This window comes from Salminus brasiliensis, chromosome 5, assembly GCF_030463535.1.
Source record: "Salminus brasiliensis chromosome 5, fSalBra1.hap2, whole genome shotgun sequence".
In the NCBI taxonomy this organism is placed as follows: domain Eukaryota; kingdom Metazoa; phylum Chordata; class Actinopteri; order Characiformes; family Bryconidae; genus Salminus; species Salminus brasiliensis.
The window spans coordinates 46,515,568-46,532,245 of NC_132882.1; the positions used below are offsets into that span (position 1 = coordinate 46,515,568).

The following is a 16,678-nucleotide window of genomic DNA, read 5'->3' on the forward strand; positions in this document are numbered from 1 at the left end:
TGAACTTCTAAACCTCTGGAATTAGCCTTGGATATTCGCTGAACACCTGGATTAAGAGAGTGGATGTAGACGGATTATAGGGAAGCACAGTCTGGGATATAGAAGTTTCAAGGAGAAGGAAAAATAAAAAAAGGAAAAATACTTTTTTAGTTCTGATTTTTTTCAGATGATCTGATGTTTAGATCAGTTAGGATTAGGATCAGGTTTAGTTTTATTCATTAACCCTCAAAGGTCCAGAGTTTTAATTTCCTTACAGAACAAAAATGAACTAAAAACAGTAAAGTGTTTTTCTCATCCTAAGGGTCCAGAAGGTCTGGCCTGACCTTGAGAAGAAGCTTTACCTCGTCTAGTTCGCCTCCTTTAGACGGATAATAAACCACTCGGTATTTCTCCACCCGGCCTGGAGCGTGAGTCCAGGACACACGGAAACTTCGCGCCGTCACCTCAGACATCTGCAGATTCTCAGGAGCTCCCGTTGTTTCCTCAGGGACGACATCTCCTCAAAGCAGAAACACAACAGGCATCAGATCAGACACTAGATCAGACTCACAGATTTTACATTCCGAGTTAATAGTATAATCAGACTCAGTCTGTTAGTCTATCAGAGTAAGTCTGATAATCAGAATTAGTAAGAAAGTCAGAGTTAGTCTGATAATTAGAAATAATCTAATAGTCAGAGTTAGTCTAATAGTCAGAGATAGTCTAATAGTCAGAGTTAGTCTAATAGTCAGAGATAGTCTAATAGTCAGAGTTAGTCTAATAGTCAGAGATAGTCTAATAGTCAGAGTTAGTCTGATAGTCAGAGTTAGTCTGATAATTAGAGTTAGTCTAATAGTCAGTTAGTCTAATAGTCAGAGTTAGTCTCATAATTAGAGTTAGTCTGATAATTAGAGATAGTCTAATAGTCAGAGTTAGTCTGATAATTAGAGATAGTCTAATAGTCAGAGTTAGTCTAATAGTCAGAGATAGTCTAATAGTCAGAGTTAGTCTGATAATTAGAGATAGTCTAATAGTCAGAGTTAGTCTAATAGTCAGAGTTAGTCTGATAATTAGAGATAGTCTAATAGTCAGAGTTAGTCTGATAATTAGAGATAGTCTAATAGTCAGAGTTAGACTAATAGTCAGAGTTAGTCTGATAATTAGAGATAGTCTAATAGTCAGAGTTAGTCTGATAATTAGAGATAGTCTAATAGTCAGAGTTAGTCTAATAGTCAGAGTTAGTCTGATAATTAGAGATAGTCTAATAGTCAGAGTTAGTCTGATAGTCAGAGTTAGTCTAATAGTCAGAGTTAGTCTAATAGTCAGAGTTAGTCTGATAATTAGAGATAGTCTAATAGTCAGAGTTAGTCTGATAATTAGAGATAGTCTAATAGTCAGAGTTAGACTAATAGTCAGAGATAGTCTAATAGTCAGAGTTAGTCTGATAGTCAGAGTTAGTCTGATAATTAGAGATAGTCTAATAGTCAGAGTTAGTCTAATAGTCAGAGTTAGTCTGATAGTCAGAGTTAGTCTGATAATTAGAGATAGTCTAATAGTCAGAGTTAGTCTGATAATTAGAGATAGTCTAATAGTCAGAGATAGTCTAATAGTCAGAGTTAGTCTAATAGTCAGAGATAGTCTAATAGTCAGAGTTAGTCTGATAATTAGAGATAGTCTAATAGTCAGAGATAGTCTAATAGTCAGAGTTAGTCTAATAGTCAGAGATAGTCTAATAGTCAGAGTTAGTCTGATAATTAGAGATAGTCTAATAGTCAGAGTTAGTCTAATAGTCAGAGTTAGTCTGATAATTAGAGATAGTCTAATAGTCAGAGTTAGTCTGATAATTAGAGATAGTCTAATAGTCAGAGTTAGTCTAATAGTCAGAGTTAGTCTGATAATTAGAGATAGTCTAATAGTCAGAGTTAGTCTGATAATTAGAGATAGTCTAATAGTCAGAGTTAGACTAATAGTCAGAGATAGTCTAATAGTCAGAGTTAGTCTGATAGTCAGAGTTAGTCTGATAATTAGAGATAGTCTAATAGTCAGAGTTAGTCTGATAATTAGAGATAGTCTAATAGTCAGAGTTAGTCTGATAATTAGAGATAGTCTAATAGTCAGAGTTAGTCTGATAATTAGAGATAGTCTAATAGTCAGAGTTAGACTAATAGTCAGAGATAGTCTAATAGTCAGAGTTAGTCTGATAGTCAGAGTTAGTCTGATAATTAGAGATAGTCTAATAGTCAGAGTTAGTCTAATAGTCAGAGTTAGTCTGATAGTCAGAGTTAGTCTGATAATTAGAGTTAGTCTAATAGTCAGAGTTAGTCTGATAGTCAGAGTTAGTCTGATAATTAGAGATAGTCTAATAGTCAGAGATAGTCTAATAGTCAGAGTTAGTCTGATAATTAGAGATAGTCTAATAGTCAGAGATAGTCTAATAGTCAGAGTTAGTCTGATAATTAGAGATAGTCTAATAGTCAGAGATAGTCTAATAGTCAGAGTTAGTCTCATAATTAGAGATAGTCTAATAGTCAGAGTTAGTCTGATAGTCAGAGTTAGTCTAATAGTCAGAGTTAGTCTGATAGTCAGAGTTAGTCTAATAGTCAGAGTTAGTCTGATAGTCAGAGTTAGTCTGATAATTAGAGATAGTCTGATAATTAGAGATAGTCTAATAGTCAGAGTTAGTCTAATAGTCAGAGTTAGTCTGATAGTCAGAGTTAGTCTGATAATTAGAGATAGTCTAATAGTCAGAGATAGTCTAATAGTCAGAGTTAGTCTGATAATTAGAGATAGTCTAATAGTCAGAGATAGTCTAATAGTCAGAGTTAGTCTGATAATTAGAGATAGTCTAATAGTCAGAGATAGTCTAATAGTCAGAGTTAGTCTGATAATTAGAGATAGTCTAATAGTCAGAGATAGTCTAATAGTCAGAGTTAGTCTCATAATTAGAGATAGTCTAATAGTCAGAGTTAGTCTGATAGTCAGAGTTAGTCTGATAATTAGAGATAGTCTAATAGTCAGAGTTAGTCTGATAATTAGAGATAGTCTAATAGTCAGAGTTAGACTAATAGTCAGAGTTAGTCTGATAATTAGAGATAGTCTAATAGTCAGAGTTAGTCTAATAGTCAGAGTTAGTCTGATAGTCAGAGTTAGTCTGATAATTAGAGAAGTCTAATAGTCAGAGTTAGTCTAATAGTCAGAGATAGTCTAATAGTCAGAGTTAGTCTGATAATTAGAGATAGTCTAATAGTCAGAGTTAGTCTAATAGTCAGAGTTAGACTAATAGTCAGAGTTAGTCTGATAATTAGAGATAGTCTAATAGTCAGAGTTAGTCTAATAGTCAGAGTTAGTCTGATAGTCAGAGTTAGTCTGATAATTAGAGAAGTCTAATAGTCAGAGTTAGTCTAATAGTCAGAGATAGTCTAATAGTCAGAGTTAGTCTGATAATTAGAGATAGTCTAATAGTCAGAGATAGTCTAATAGTCAGAGATAGTCTAATAGTCAGAGTTAGTCTGATAATTAGAGATAGTCTAATAGTCAGAGATAGTCTAATAGTCAGAGTTAGTCTCATAATTAGAGATAGTCTAATAGTCAGAGTTAGTCTGATAGTCAGAGTTAGTCTAATAGTCAGAGTTAGTCTGATAGTCAGAGTTAGTCTAATAGTCAGAGTTAGTCTGATAGTCAGAGTTAGTCTGATAATTAGAGAAGTCTAATAGTCAGAGTTAGTCTAATAGTCAGAGATAGTCTGATAATTAGAGATAGTCTAATAGTCAGAGATAGTCTAATAGTCAGAGATAGTCTAATAGTCAGAGTTAGTCTGATAATTAGAGAAGTCTAATAGTCAGAGTTAGTCTAATAGTCAGAGTTAGACTAATAGTCAGAGTTAGTCTGATAATTAGAGATAGTCTAATAGTCAGAGTTAGTCTAATAGTCAGAGTTAGTCTGATAGTCAGAGTTAGTCTGATAATTAGAGAAGTCTAATAGTCAGAGTTAGTCTAATAGTCAGAGATAGTCTAATAGTCAGAGTTAGTCTGATAATTAGAGATAGTCTAATAGTCAGAGATAGTCTAATAGTCAGAGATAGTCTAATAGTCAGAGTTAGTCTGATAATTAGAGATAGTCTAATAGTCAGAGATAGTCTAATAGTCAGAGTTAGTCTCATAATTAGAGATAGTCTAATAGTCAGAGTTAGTCTGATAGTCAGAGTTAGTCTAATAGTCAGAGTTAGTCTGATAGTCAGAGTTAGTCTAATAGTCAGAGTTAGTCTGATAGTCAGAGTTAGTCTGATAATTAGAGATAGTCTGAGACTCAAAGTTAGTTGAATTGTCAGAGTTGGTCTGATACTCTGACTTACTTCTGATCTCATTGTCCTGCTGCTCCACTCCGTCACACACAGTGCGAGTCAGTCCCTCTACGATGGTGTTCATGATGCTGAAATCCGCCACATTGTAGACGTGTGTTTCATCGGGTTCAGAGGCGATCACCTTCAGCTCGCTTTCATCTGCATTCTTTACTCCTACACACACACACACACACACACAATTTCTCCCTGGGCCATGTGGAACCATACCTACTCAGAAGATCTGCAGAACTGATTCAGAAATCCTACCAACAGCGAAGAGTTCCACTCCAGCATCCCTCAGACTCTGTGCAGGAATGTCTACGGCATCTTGGGATTTTCCATCAGTGATCAGAATTCCAATTTTCGGAACGTTGCTTCGAGACCCAGATTCCGGTTTGAAGCTGTTCTTCAGAATGTAGGTTAAGGCCAGACCTACTCAAACACAAAGAGCAGTACTTACTGAACTTCTCACTGAACGTCTCCTCACTGAACGTCTCCTCACTGAACGTCTCCTTACTGAACTTCTCCTCACTGAACACCTCCTCACTGAACGTCTCCTCACTGAACACCTCCTCACTGAACGTCTCCTCACTGAACCTCTCCTCACTGAACTTCTCCTCACTGAACGTCTCCTCACTGAACTTCTCCTCACTGAACACCTCCTCACTGAACTTCTCCTCACTGAACGTCTCCTCACTGAACTTCTCCTCACTGAACGTCTCCTCACTGAACGTCTCCTCACTGAACTTCTCCTCACTGAACACCTCCTCACTGAACGTCTCCTCACTGAACACCTCCTCACTGAACACCTCCTCACTGAACGTCTCCTCGCTGAACTTCTCCTCACTGAACACCTCCTTACTGAACTTCTCCTCACTGAACTTCTCCTCACTGAACACCTCCTCACTGAACGTCTCCTCACTGAACACCTCCTCACTGAACACCTCCTCACTGAACACCTCCTCACTGAAAACCTCCTCACTGAACGTCTCCTCACTGAACGTCTCCTCGCTGAACTTCTCCTCGCTGAACACCTCCTTACTGAACTTCTCCTCACTGAACGTCTCCTCACTGAACTTCTCCTCACTGAACGTCTCCTCACTGAACGTCTCCTCACTGAACGTCTCCTCACTGAACACCTCCTTACTGAACATCTCCTCACTGAACCTCTCCTCACTGAACTTCTCCTCCTCGAACGTGTCCTCACTGAACGTCTCCTCACTGAACACCTCCTCACTGAACATCTCCTCACTGAACTTTTCCTCACTGAACTTCTCCTCACTGAACACCTCCTTACTGAACTTCTCCTCACTGAACACCTCCTCACTGAACTTCTCCTCACTGAACGTCTCCTCACTGAACTTCTCCTCGCTGAACACCTCCTTACTGAACTTCTCCTCACTGAACGTCTCCTCACTGAACTTCTCCTCACTGAACGTCTCCTCACTGAACTTCTCCTCGCTGAACACCTCCTTACTGAACTTCTCCTCACTGAACGTCTCCTCACTGAACTTCTCCTCACTGAACACCTCCTCACTGAAAACCTCCTCACTGAACGTCTCCTCACTGAACGTCTCCTCACTGAACGTCTCCTCACTGAACGTCTCCTTACTGAACTTCTCCTCACTGAACACCTCCTCACTGAACGTCTCCTCACTGAACTTCTCCTCACTGAACGTCTCCTCACTGAACTTCTCCTCACTGAACATCTCCTCACTGAACTTCTCCTCACTGAACGTCTCCTCACTGAACTTCTCCTCACTGAACGTCTCCTCACTGAACGTCTCCTCACTGAACTTCTCCTCACTGAACACCTCCTCACTGAACGTCTCCTCACTGAACACCTCCTCACTGAACACCTCCTCACTGAACACCTCCTCACTGAAAACCTCCTCACTGAACGTCTCCTCACTGAACGTCTCCTCGCTGAACTTCTCCTCACTGAACACCTCCTTACTGAACTTCTCCTCACTGAACTTCTCCTCACTGAACACCTCCTCACTGAACGTCTCCTCACTGAACACCTCCTCACTGAACACCTCCTCACTGAACACCTCCTCACTGAAAACCTCCTCACTGAACGTCTCCTCACTGAACGTCTCCTCGCTGAACTTCTCCTCGCTGAACACCTCCTTACTGAACTTCTCCTCACTGAACGTCTCCTCACTGAACTTCTCCTCACTGAACGTCTCCTCACTGAACGTCTCCTCACTGAACACCTCCTTACTGAACATCTCCTCACTGAACCTCTCCTCACTGAACTTCTCCTCCTCGAACGTGTCCTCACTGAACGTCTCCTCACTGAACACCTCCTCACTGAACATCTCCTCACTGAACTTTTCCTCACTGAACTTCTCCTCACTGAACACCTCCTTACTGAACTTCTCCTCACTGAACACCTCCTCACTGAACTTCTCCTCACTGAACGTCTCCTCACTGAACGTCTCCTCACTGAACTTCTCCTCGCTGAACACCTCCTTACTGAACTTCTCCTCACTGAACGTCTCCTCACTGAACTTCTCCTCACTGAACGTCTCCTCACTGAACTTCTCCTCGCTGAACACCTCCTTACTGAACTTCTCCTCACTGAACGTCTCCTCACTGAACTTCTCCTCACTGAACGTCTCCTCACTGGCTCAAAGATAAGTAAAACAGAAGCTTTCCTTTTCTGATCTTATCTTTCTTCAAACCCATATTCTTCCTCAGAGAACTGAAAGAAACCAGGATGCGGTTTTACCTGTCAGTGTGTTTCCTCCTTTATATGGCAGGTTTTTGACGGCATCAATTACAACATCTTTAGTGGTGAAGGCGTTCAGATGCCACTCAATCCTGGGATCTCCACTGTACTGGGCCAGACCTGAGCATTAAACAAATAATGTCAGAAAAACATCTCCAAAACCTCCAAACAAACACAATCCACACACCATCAAACAAACACCTCCAAACAATATCAAACAACCACCTCCACAACCTTTAAACACCATCAAACAAACACCTTCAAACAATATCAAACAACCACCTCCACAACCTTTAAACACCATCAAACAAACACCTTCAAACAATATCAAACAACCACCTCCACAACCTTCAAACACCATCAAACAAACACCTTCAAACAATATCAAACACCTCCAAACACCATTAAACAAACACCTCTAAACACAGTCACGAGGGCGTTAGCATTACCTATTCTGACTTTATCAATCCCAACATCAAAGGCATTGACCAGATTTTCCAGGAAGGTGCGAACCAGGCGAAAGTTTAACCTTCCGATGCTCCACGAGCCGTCGACCAGCACCACGATGTCCGCCACCGCCGGGATCGTACACACAAACTGCTCCGCTGGAGAGACATCTGAAGCACAATCAACAAACAAATCAACATAATTATAAACAACAATAATAACAATTTATTCATTAACAATAATAGGTGCATTGATAATATTTACTATATAAATCCGATGACTATCATTGTGCAGATTTTATTTGAAATTATTGTCATTTACATTAAACTGACAAACAAATAATCAAACAAACAAACAATTAAACACATTAAACACATTAAACACAAGCCTGGAAAATATAAACATCCAGCCTGCAGATTCAACTTGGGGCATTTCCCATTTCTGCACACACACACACACACGCACTCACACATGCACACACCCACACACGCACACACACACACATGCATACACACACTCACACCCACACACGCACACATGTGTTTAACGCGAGAGGTATTTATTTCTCCACACAAGTGCGAGTGTCTGCGAGCCACAGTGACCTCACATCCACACATCCTCAGTGACTGAGATTCAAACCTGAACATCAACCAACAAACAAACAGCTGCAGCTTCTTCAGGTACTGTACACGACCTCTCAGATCAGAGAGAGCCAATCAGATCACACATCTGAGCATTTCGGGAGAGCAGGATTTGTGGGTAAAAAGGTTCTGTAATTTAGATGCTACTGGGTTGGAAGGTTGTCCTGTCAATCGGGGGGGGGGGGGGGTCTTGTTCTGGTGGGAATGAACCAAGAGAAAGCATCACTGATCCACCATCGATTCCCTCTAATCCCTCAGAGCCTCCCATCCGAGAACACTCCCTGATTATAAACCCAAGGTCACAGGAAGCGGATTGGACGATATGAACATCATATCAGACCTCAGTGATCCCACCCCTGAGTTCTCACAGTTTAACCACTGATCCTGAAATCACTCCACTGCAGCTCAGCTCCGATAATTTCAACTTCAACTAAAACAATTCCAGAACCATCTACAGACATCTGTACTTAGAACCTGCCTCTGACCAAAGAGGGGAATACTGGACTGGTGTAGTGGGGAGGTGTAGCGGCGTGGTATACTGGACTGGTGTAGTGGGGAGGTGTAGCGGAGGGGTATAATAGGCTGGTGTAGTGGGGAGGTGTAGCGGCGTGGTATACTGGACTGGTGTAGTGTGGAGGTGTAGCGGAGTGGCATAATGGGCTGGTGTAGGGGAAGGTGTAGCGGAGTGGTATAATGGGCTGGTGTAGGGGGAGGTGTAGCGGCGTGGTATAATGGGCTGGTGTAGGGGGAGGTGTAGCGGAGTGGCATAATGGGCTGGTGTAGGGGAAGGTGTAGCGGAGTGGTATAATGGGCTGGTGTAGGGGGAGGTGTAGCGGCGTGGTATACTGGACTGGTGTAGTGTGGGGGTGTAGCGGAGTGGTATAATGGGCTGGTGTAGGGGGAGGTGTAGCGGAGTGGTATAATGGGCTGGTTTAGGGGGAGGTGTAGCAGAGTGGTATAATGGGCTGGTGTAGGGGGAGGTGTAGCGGCGTGGTATACTGGACTGGTGTAGTGTGGGGGTGTAGCGGAGTGGTATAATGGGCTGGTGTAGGGGGAGATGTAGCAGAGTGGTATAATGGGCTGGTGTAGGGGGAGGTGTAGCAGAGTGGTATAATGGGCTGGTGTAGGGGGAGGTGTAGCGGAGTGGTATAATGGGCTGGTGTAGGGGGAGGTGTAGCAGAGTGGTATAATGGGCTGGTGTAGGGGGAGGTGTAGCGGAGTGGTATAATGGGCTGGTGTAGGGGGAGGTGTAGCGGAGTGGTATAATGGGCTGGTGTAGGGGGAGGTGTAGCGGAGTGGTATAATGGGCTGGTGTAGTGTGGGGGTGTAGCAGAGTGGTATAATGGGCTGGTGTAGGGGGAGGTGTAGCAGAGTGGTATACTGGACTGGTGTAGGGGGAGGTGTAGCGGAGTGGTATAATGGTCTGGTGAAGTGTAACAGGAAGTTGTAGCGGAGCTGAAGGTGGTGCTGATGGGACGTAAAGAGTAGACGTCCTGTTTTTGAGACGTCCTCTGGTGGCGTCAGCAGAGTTGGGCTGCAGGAAGAAAAAATAGACAGGAGGTGAGAATAAGTGCTAGAGGTCCACTGACCTGTCTGATCTACACTGACTTTTCTGATCCACGCTGACCTGTCTGATCTACACTACTCTGTCTGATCTACACTACTCTGTCTGATCTACACTGCTCTGTCTAATCCACACTGACTTTTCTGATCCACGCTGACCTGTCTGATCTACACTACTCTGTCTGATCTACACTACTCTGTCTGATCTACACTGCTCTGTCTAATCCACACTGACTTTTCTGATCCACGCTGACCTGTCTGATCTACACTACTCTGTCTGATCTACACTACTCTGTCTGATCTACACTGCTCTGTCTAATCCACACTGACTTTTCTGATCCACGCTGACCTGTCTGATCTACACTGACCTGTCTGATCCACACTGACCTGGGTGTTCTACACTGACCTGGCTGATCTACACTGACCTGTCTGATCCACACTACTCTGTCTGATTTACACTGCTGTCTGATCCACACTGACATGTCTGATCCACACTGACCTTTTTTATACCTATACTGACCTGTCTGACCCACACTGCTCTGTCTGGTCCATACTGACCTGTCTGATCCATACTGACCTGTCTGATCTACACTGACCTGTCTGATTTACACTGCTGTCTGATCCACACTGCTGTCTGATCCACACTGACATGTCTGATCCACACTGACCTGTTTTATCTATACTGACCTGTCTGTCCCACACTGCTCTGTCTGATTTATACTGCTGTCTGATCCATGCTGACCTGTCTGATCTACACTGACCTGTGTGATCCACACTGACCTGTGTGATCTACACTGACCTGTGTGATCTACACTGACCTTGTCTGCGTCTAAATACAATACCACCTTTTCTCCCTTCTGAACTACAGGTGATGCAACACCCCCCCCCCCGCCCCCCCATCCCGAACTGATTCAGTGTTTCTAACTGAAGTGATTCACTTTTACAACCAGTGTGTTTCTAAAAACTCCACCAGAATCTGTCTGACACATGAAAACACACCCAGTAAACATCAATCACAGTTGAAGCTCCTCCCCTGCTGCTGTTTGTGCATATGGTAAACATTAGCATTAGCATAGCAAATCATGTGACCCCCACACAACCTCTAAAGAACCTGCCTACTTTTACAGGTACTGCCAAATGACAGGAAACAGCCACAGGTGTTTAAGCAGGACTGCGAGAACGGAGAAGGACCTTCTAAGTTCATTCCTTCTGTTAGCATCAGGCTTCACTCGGCTTCAGGCTGTTCTGAGACGTTTCAGGTTTGTTACAGAATTAGTTCAGATTTGTTCCGTTTCCTCAAAATCAGATCCTGTATTTCCCACTGATACCAGTCTGATCTTTGTGAAAGGGATCAGAGGCTTATCTGATCTAGACCGGGGATCTGCTGCTGGTTCTCAGAGCTGCTCCGAGGAGGAGGTGTGATAGTCAGAGGTGTGTTTACGTCCAGCTCTGTTCTGACAGGATCAGCTTACGGCTGTTCAGGAAAAGGAAACAGTGAAAGGTAGAATTAACCCACAGTCAGACACACAGAGAACGATCAGCAGAACAAAGGAGGCCTAATGTCAGACTGCAGGACGGAACCTCCTCCGGTTCTCTTCAGAGGTCAGCTGAGCTGCTGCTGTCTGTGATGAAAGAGAGGCTGCAGATTTACAGTGGCTAATAACTGACTGACCACAAACATCAAAGACAGGAAGAAACACATCACAAAGAACAATACACACATGTACACACACACACACACACAAACACACTCATACACACTCACACATTATTATTGACGTTACTGATGTTATTACCTTCAGCTTTAGAGCTCCAAAACAGTCCCAGTTTTTTAGGACCACAACCTGTATGGGAGTGTACGGACCCCTGCTTGAGAGTTTACAGTCCCCCTGCTTAGGAGTGTACGGAACATGACTGGAAGTGTACAGTGACAGAACTCCACCTGGGAGTGTGCAGAACTTCACCTGGGAGTGTGTGGACACCTGACTGGAAGTGGATGGTTCCACGCCTGGTGTCTGACTGAACACCTGAACGTAACAGAGAACCTGTAAACAACAACAGCAGGAACGGAAGAACCTGCAGCTGACAGGGTTCCGTCGCAGCAGACTGGGTTCTAAAGTTCCAGGAAAGCTCGCAGGCGGGACTCTGAACAGAAAGAGGTGAAGGAGCTGAGACTCGGGTCATCATGCAGCCACAGAACACACACACAATCACAGACTCACACACACAGGTGGAACCTCCTCAGATCACGGTGTCCGATTTCTAACAAGCAGGAAAAAGCAGCGCTCGGCCCGACAGTCCTCAGAGTCTTAAAGTCGCATCACTCCTGCATTCGGCACTCAAACACCCCCAGAACACCCAGAACCACGCTCAGAATATCAGCTCTAGTTGAACCCAGTGCTCCCCCCTCTCTAAGCAGCATCCCAGAGCCTCTCATTAAGCCGTGCGTTAGCGTATGCTAGGCAGAGTGAAGTGCTTAGAGCCGGTATTCCGATCTACAGCTGTGAAAACAGAGCGACGTTCCGACCCTTTGAAGGGATTTTCAGTGTCAACTCAAATCAGACCGCAGCCGACCAAACACTCTTATTATTCTGCTGCTACTGAGAAGATTATTCTCCACAGGCGGAGTGTGTGTGTGTGTGTGTGTGTGTAATACAGTGTAAGACTGAGGCACTGCAGTTTACACCACAGAGCATAATATTAGACATAAAGCCAGGAGCTCTGCAGCCCAGATCCCCATCCAGCAGGTGTTTAACCTCAGAGCTGGACTGATCCTCTGACCTCATGTTTCTTTTTGCCAGTTTTTAAAAACACAAATTTAATATAAAACCTCCCTCAGACTCTCTGTTATGAAACCAGCACCTCACCCCAGCTGTCCTAGGCCTTAATTACACACACACACACACACACACACTTTAAACACAATTCTGATGTTTGTATAAGGAGTGTTATAAGGCGTGTATTAGGTGAGTATAAGGAGTGTATAAGGTGTGTTATAAGGTGTGTATTAGGTGAATATCAGGCGTGTATAAGGTGTGTTGTAAGGTGAGTATATGGACAGTATAAGGTGTGTATAAAGTGTGTTGTAAGGTGTGTATAAGGTGTGTATAAGGTGAGTATAAGGTGAGTATAAGGTGTGTATAAGGTGTATAGGGTGTGTTATAAGGTGAGTATACGGTCAGTATAGGGTGTGTTATAAGGTGCGTATAAGGTGAGTATACGGTCAGTATAAGGTGTGTTATAAGGTGTGTATTAGGTGAATATCAGGCGTGTATAAGGTGTGTTGTAAGGTGAGTATATGGTCAGTATAAGGTGTGTTATAAGGTGAGTATAAGGTGTGTATAAGGCATGTTTAAGGTGTGTTATAAGGTGTGTATTAGGTGAATATCAGGCGTGTATAAGGTGTGTTATAAGGTGTGTATTAGGTGAATATCAGGCGTGTATAAGGTGTGTTATAAGGTGTGTATTAGGTGAGTATAAGGCGTGTATAAGGTGTGTTATAAGGTGTGTATTAGGTGAGTATAAGGCGTGTATAAGGTGTGGATAAGGCGTGTATTAGTGTTTAAGGGTAAACAGGTAGCTGGCCCTTTGGTGGACGCTGTTTCTGACTGACAGATAGAATCAGAGCAGCTGAGGAACTGAATGGTGTTCTAGCATTAGCAGCTAAGTGACACCAGCAGTGCTCTTGGGGGGGGGGGTGACGGTTCTGTGTTGACCATATGTCTGAGGGGGGATTAAACCAGAGCACAGCAGCACCACACATTAATCAGAACAACACACACAAACACACACACACTTGATCGGAGTGAGATTAGGAGGAACACGTCCAGCAGCGAGAGATCAGAGAATGTTAAACACACTCCCGGGTTGGAAAACTGAGCTCCATATAACACTAACACACACTTACAGTCCTTCCACTGAACCCAGTGTAACTCAGTACTGTAACAGACCTGCTTCACTACAACCCTTAACCAGCTCACCTGGAGCTGTGATTGGTCAGCATGATCGCAGTACACTGTAACACACACTGTGAGTGGTCACAGGGTCAGTACAGCGTTAATGTAAAAATCAATATCACAACAAAGCTGATAAATAACTGATAGATTACTGATAGATTATTAATAGATAACTAATAGATCACTGATAGATCACTGATATATTACTGATAGATTATTAATAGATAACTGATAGATCACTGATAGATCACTAATATATCACTGATAGATTACTGATAGATTACTGATAAATCACTGATAGATCACTGATAGATTATTGATAGATCACTGATAGATCACTGATAGATCACTGATAGATTACTGATAGATCACTGGTAGATCACTAATGGATCACTGATAGATTACTGATAGATCACTGATAGATTATTGATAGATCACTGATAGATCACTGATATATTACTGATAGATTATTAATAGATAACTGATAGATCACTGATAGATCACTAATATATCACTGATAGATTACTGATAGATTACTGATAAATCACTGGTAGATCACTGATAGATTATTGATAGATCACTGATAGATCACTGATAGATCACTGGTAGATCACTAATGGATCACTGATAGATTACTGATAGATCACTGATAGATTATTGATAGATCACTGATAGATCACTGATAGATTACTGATAGATCACTGATAGATTACTGATAGATTATTGATAGATCACTGATAGATCACTGATATATCACTGATAGATTACTGATAGATTACTGATAGATCACTGGTAGATCACTGGTAGATTATTGATAGATCACTGATAGATTACTGATAGATCACTGGTAGATCACTGGTAGATCACTGGTAGATCACTGGTAGATCACTGATAGATTACTGATAGATCACTGGTAGATCACTGATAGATTACTGATAGATCACTGATAGATCACTGACTGGTGAGATTTGTCTTCTACAACATAAAGAACACACATTTTAAACCTGACCCTCATGTGATAAACTGACCAGAGGCTCATTAGATTACAGTAATTCCTCTGTGGCGCCTCCTGACCCACCCCCTAAAATGATCATGCCCTCCAGTGTCCTGTCCTTTGACAGATGGGGGTCAGTAAAGCCATTATCATATTTTCATAATCAGCATCTTATTTTTATTGACTGATCACTGCAGCTCCTCAGAACGTGAATCAGTGATGCAGCAGCTTCTCTGAAGAGCTGATAGTGGGAGCATGAAGACTGAGAGAACTTCAATAATCAACTGAGGAAAACTCAGTGATTTAGAAAAGAACTCTTTGTTGAGCTCAGTCTGAGAACCTGCACCTTCAGACAGCTTTTTACTCTCATTCTGTTTGGGCTCAGTCCCAGGAGAGACACATCAAAGGAAAGTCTGATCTTGTGATAGCTCACACACACACACACACACACACACACACACACACAGTTGGACAAAGCCACTGTAATGTGGGAGACTGGGAAAATGTAGGAAAATGTGTATCTGGTCAGATGGAAGATCAACATCCAGCTTGTTTCTGCACATTCGTCACCTGTTAGTGTTTACTGATGATCTTTACACCACTACAATATGCAAATGAGCCTCTGTGCCACTGCCATCACTGTGAATTCTCGCAGGGCTCTGTATTGTCCCCGGGCAGCTCCCACCAACAACGGCTGGTGTGACCACACCGTCCCATTAATTACGGCACTCAGATGAGGGTAAAAGCAGCTGCTGTTTTTTCACCACTTCCTGAAGGAAGTCCAGCTCCAAAAGCCACCTCACACAGACACTTCCCAAATTACAGACCGCCTGCAGAACCAGCTCTCACCTCTACTGACCCGCCGTAATTTTCTCCTGCACAGCTTTAAACCACAGTTCACCACTATTCTGAAATGTTCCATTGAGATGTTGAACGACACTAGGAATGGCAGACACACTGTGCAGTGCACTATTCCTGTAACACAGCTTGAGTGTGCGTTGTCATTTACAGTCTCTAACGTCTAACCCAGCAGCGTTCCTCAGGATAAACTGCAGTAACGAGTCCGAGGAGAAGAAGGATGAGCTGGCTGTGAGGAATAAAGGAAGAGAAGAAATGTGAGAGAGAGTCTGTTTGATTTACCTCCGGATGTCTGTGGGGTGTCCTCTGTAGGCGTGCTGTCTTTCAGTCTCTGCGGCTGCGCGTCCTCGCCATCGAACTCCCAGTTCGCCGCTGCAGCGACACGACAGCGAAAAAACTTTAACTTCAGTGTTTCTGCAGATCACCTCAAAGAGCCCAAATTACCCCCAAACTGATGTTCCCCAACCATTTAACATACATCAGTTTAGCCCCGCCCATTTAGTGTACATCAGTTTAGCACCCCCCATTTGCACACATCCCTGTGCTGAACAGGTGAGGTGTCAGACGTGGACTCTTTAAATAAACTGAAGAGAAACAGGTGATTAACCTTAATTCTACGTGGAGCAGCACAGGTGGAGGTAAACAGAAGGCTGCTGAGAATATGCTGTAGAAAGTTTACGTACCTGCCCAGTTCCCCTGAAGAGCCCTGCTCTGCTGGTTTCCACTCACAGCTATGACCTTCACTGAGAACTCCTTCGTGGGATTGAAGTCATTTATTATTGCCTTGTTCTCACCCTTCCCGATTCGGAGCTCATTCCACTTCCCACCTGGATCCAACACAAATCAGTGACAGACGGCTGATTAGTATGAGCCTCGACTTCCTATTAATGTTAACAAAGCCATCAAATCTCCTCCTCATCCAAACTGCTGAGGCTCAATGTCAACCAGGTGGTGTGGAAGCAATCTGCTAGCAGGACGTCCCGCAGTGAGGGCTCTGAGCAGACATCTGGAGTTCATATCATATTCAAGTGTGTTCTACCTAACTCAACCATATCAACCCTGACCTTAACCTCCTACCCTAACCCTAACCCTGACATTAACACTAACCTTAATCTTAACCCCACCTCTTACCTTAGCCTTAACCAATCAGGGATTACCTTCTCA

At 43.1% G+C, this 16,678-nt stretch overlaps 1 protein-coding gene across 2 annotated transcripts in view; it reads right to left on the reverse strand.

Annotated features, from left to right (window-relative positions):
* Positions 1-16,678, reverse strand: part of col14a1a (collagen, type XIV, alpha 1a) — a 63,121-nt gene that overhangs the window by 37,241 nt on the left and 9,202 nt on the right. For both annotated transcript variants that reach the window (XM_072680671.1, XM_072680672.1), the window contains exons 4-10: positions 16,198-16,341; positions 15,797-15,886; positions 7,505-7,672; positions 7,056-7,175; positions 4,586-4,750; positions 4,331-4,492; positions 342-496 (exon numbers count right to left, since the gene is read on the reverse strand). In XM_072680671.1, the coding sequence (XP_072536772.1) occupies positions 342-496; positions 4,331-4,492; positions 4,586-4,750; positions 7,056-7,175; positions 7,505-7,672; positions 15,797-15,886; positions 16,198-16,341 (1,004 nt within the window). The remainder of the gene's footprint in view (positions 1-341; positions 497-4,330; positions 4,493-4,585; positions 4,751-7,055; positions 7,176-7,504; positions 7,673-15,796; positions 15,887-16,197; positions 16,342-16,678) is intronic.